Raw genomic sequence first — 3607 nt, 5'->3', positions numbered from 1 at the left:
CGAAGGTCAAATGAAGAGAAAAATAACGCAATCCACAAGGACTTTGGATACCATTAACAAATTTATAATTGAGAAAAGCCATTATCTATCCTTGCTTACTATTTATAATTAAATTGAAAATGGAAAGATAACCAATACATGCAAATTATCTTCCATGGCCGAAAATTAAAAATTGAAAGATAACTAATACATGGAAATTATCTGCCATATTGCTTGAAAATTGAACAACTTCTGATTATCCAAAGTATTTCTGAGACGAAAAAAGACATACACTTCTGAAATTAGTTTTATGCATTTTGGAAAATAAGTATTACATTGTTGGAAACACTGAAATGATAGATTCCTGTTTGAAACTTTACAGATTTATAAAATTTCAAACATAAAACCTATGACTTCATTATTTCGATCAGAATTTCCCAGAAGTACACAAAACTTGCCGACCTTTGATACATTTGGTAAATATTTCTATGCTTACCCTAAAAGAACTATATACTTTCCAGTGGAGGGGCAATGGGAGTCACTAAATAGCTCTGCGTGGGCCATGATGCCGCAGTCAGCCATGGACCTTGCAGGCCCAAATGATGACCCCTAGTAAGAATGGGAATATTATTTTCCATAACAACTCCACATACACATTTCTTTATCAGTTACTTGGGATGCTGGGCTGTCCGTCCAGGAAGAGCCGAAGGGCTCGTCATAATCATAATCTGCTGGTTCTCCTCCTTTGCCAAAACTGGAATTATTGGCTGTCAGAAACGCCACGAGATTTGCCTGCTGGCAATGCAAATTGAGGATCTGTGCCTGAGCAGTGGCCAACTGAGATTGCAAATCACACACCTGCTGCTGCAGCTGGAAGACTGCGCCTGCACAACCATAGACAGGATCCCGCAGCCTCGCGCTTGCTTCATACACCAGGCTACTCACTGCGTCATCTCTATGCTCGCCATCAACATCCTGAAATTAAAATAGTAACAGTAATATCAGCAACCTCAATTTTGGGTTTTAATATGAGAAATGTTTTGGTAAAAATCACACAAAAATTTGTAACATTTTTGCAAAATCTGCTTAAGTGCAAAACACCTTATCCAGCTTTTGTTTTAGAGGGTGGGTTGAAAATAACGAAAGAGAATTAATTAAGGTTGCTCAAAATCATAAAATTACCTGAAGAATCCTGATGATGTTGCTAGCTCCATATACTGTGTGCACAGTTGTAAACTTGTGAGGATCATTTGGTGGGAAGTAAGGAGCCAGCACACACTTGTCCTCACACCGCCTTCTGAGCGTCCTGCAAGCAGCACAGGGGGTTGCCACTTTTGTTCTCAGATTGCAATGGCTCATCTGCATCATAAAATATATATATATTCCTGAGATATCAATACTATGATGTCGGATAAACTAAACTCCCAGGCAAGATCTGATCAGGCGAGGCCTATAATTAAGTACTGCCCACCTTATCCAATGCTGGAAATAAGCTTCAATGGCGATTATAATATGAGATTGAAGGATGAAGATAGTGGGGAAGAAATCAGAGACGTTTAATAGACGTGGAAACAAGGGGTTTGCATACTCTCCCAGAGAATATGGTTCTACCTACCAACGACTTGATGAGAGTTTCGGTTATTTTCCGTCAGTTTTCCAAATTTATGCAGACAAAGAATGACAGGCGTGCCAATGGATGATTCCCGGGTGCTGGTTTGTTCACCAACCCTTTTGACCCTCTCCTCCCCGCCGCAAAACTTTAGAATGATGTGATCTTGCCGTCAACTCGTCTGGATGGACCAGATCTTTATTCCAACTAGAAAATGGCGTTTGGAAGATTTTTTTTGGATGAGAGGATAGTCAGTGATGTCGTTATCCCTGGTTTCATTGACGGAGGGTAGTGAGGTATTATACAAGTAATTATGGAGGGGATGTTACGGTAGAGTTATATTCCAGTTATATGTTATTAAAAATCCAAAAAATTTAATCTATAGGTTAGATAAATTAAAAATTACACCATCTCCAAAATATAATTATATTATTTATAAGATGTATATTTTATATTATTTATAAGAGGTATATGAGTTGGTTTGTATAGAATTTAGTTGTCATTCATTCAAATTTCATGTGGAGTTGGGTTTGGGGTTGAGAGTTACTCATGATCAAATTACTATTATAACTCTAGATTTTCATGTCTTACATGTTTTTATATGGCCATTATCTCTTTACACATGGGTAGGTGCAAGTTAATGCATTTTAGTGACAATGCAACTCTCGAAAAACAACTACATATAAATAAAAGAGTTATGGAAAAGGTAGGGATGTTTCTTAAGATTGATTCATCTAGTCCTTCCATATGGGTGAGTGGAAATTAATGACATGTTAGTGGTAATGTAAACCTTGGAAGAAAACTACACCAAAATTATAAAAGAGTTATAGCAAAAATAAAAGAAGGATATATCTTAAAATTGATTTGTCTAGTAAAACATAGAGATATAAAGAGGTTTTCATGTGTTTGCTTCCCAAACCACCATGTTTGTCATCCCAAACCTATATTACATGCCTTTATATGACCATTACCCCCTTAGTCATGGGTAGATGTAAGCTAATTACATGTTAGTGGCAATGCAAACCTTGAAAAACAACTACACCACACAAATAAAAGAGTTATGGCAAAAACAAAAGAGGAATGTATCTTAAGACTGATTTATCTAGTAAAAAATAGAGATATAAAAAGGTTTTCATGTATTTGTACCCCAAACCACCATCTTTGTCATCCCAAACGTATATAAGAAGCAACCAATTATACAAAGACATACGCTAGAGTAAAGATATATGTAGAAAAGATATAAGCTAGAGCTATCAATGTTGGCACATTACTATTTGGTAAAAATGCCCAATATGGATACAAATGCATTCCTATTGGGATTTTTTTTTTTTACCCAACATGCATTCTTGTTCGGTGAAAAAAATTAACCAATAAGAATGCACTTGTGATCCAATTGAGTAGGAAAAAAAAAATCACCCAACAAGAACATGCGCACATTCCTATTGGGCAACAAATTTTACCCAATAGGAACATGCACACACTCCTATTGGGAAAGCATTGACTCTCCCTCTTTCCCTCTCTCCATCCCTTCACCTCTCCCTTTCTCTCTTGCAAACACACACACTCACTTTTCCTCTCTTCCACCCCATTTTCTCTCCCTCTCACCTTCCATCTATGTATCTCTCTTCCCCACTCACTTTCTCCCCTACTCTCTCCATATTCATTACTCACTCTCCCTCTCTTTCTCCCTCAATCCCTTCCTCACTTTCACCCTCCCCCTTGTCCAACAAATCTCTCTTTATCTCTCTTTATCTCTCTCTCTCTCTCTACACATGCATGTCCCCACTCACCATCTCTCCCTTTATCCCCTCTCTATCCCTCGCCATTTTCTCTCCCTCTTTCCCTCTTACCCCCTCCCTCCCTCCCTCCATCTCTCCCCCCCCCACTATCCCTCACTCCAAATTAGCTCTCTCTCTCTCTCTCTCTCTCTCACACACACACACACACACACACACCTCTACCTTCTCTCCCTCTACCTACTTCCCTCTCTCCCCCTCTACCACTCTCCTTGCTTCCATC

The 3607-nt window shown here is 38.5% G+C and overlaps 1 protein-coding gene across 2 annotated transcripts; it reads right to left on the bottom strand.

The window, feature by feature from the left end:
* Positions 1–273: 273 nt before the first annotated feature.
* On the bottom strand, positions 274–1582 carry LOC149192584 (LOB domain-containing protein 1-like). Of its 2 annotated transcripts, XM_089406415.1 has the most exons (3): positions 1451–1582; positions 1162–1338; positions 274–954 (listed from the first exon to the last, which is right to left on the bottom strand). In XM_089406415.1, the coding sequence occupies exons 2-3, from the start codon at positions 1336–1338 to the stop codon at positions 607–609; spliced, it is 525 nt and encodes a 174-aa protein (XP_089262541.1). In that variant the 5' UTR covers positions 1451–1582; the 3' UTR covers positions 274–606. The 2 variants fall into 2 exon arrangements, with proteins under 2 accessions (XP_089262541.1, XP_089262540.1); XM_089406414.1 differs by having other exon boundaries at positions 1162–1529.
* Positions 1583–3607: the final 2025 nt, after the last annotated feature.

This window comes from Pinus tabuliformis, chromosome 2_2 (genome assembly GCF_031772625.1).
Source record: "Pinus tabuliformis cultivar Carrire ecotype Pingquan chromosome 2_2, CPIR1, whole genome shotgun sequence".
In the NCBI taxonomy this organism is placed as follows: Eukaryota; Viridiplantae; Streptophyta; class Pinopsida; order Pinales; family Pinaceae; genus Pinus; species Pinus tabuliformis.
The sequence above is the reverse complement of the archived record's forward strand: the minus strand, read 5'-3'. Positions and strand labels throughout refer to the sequence as shown.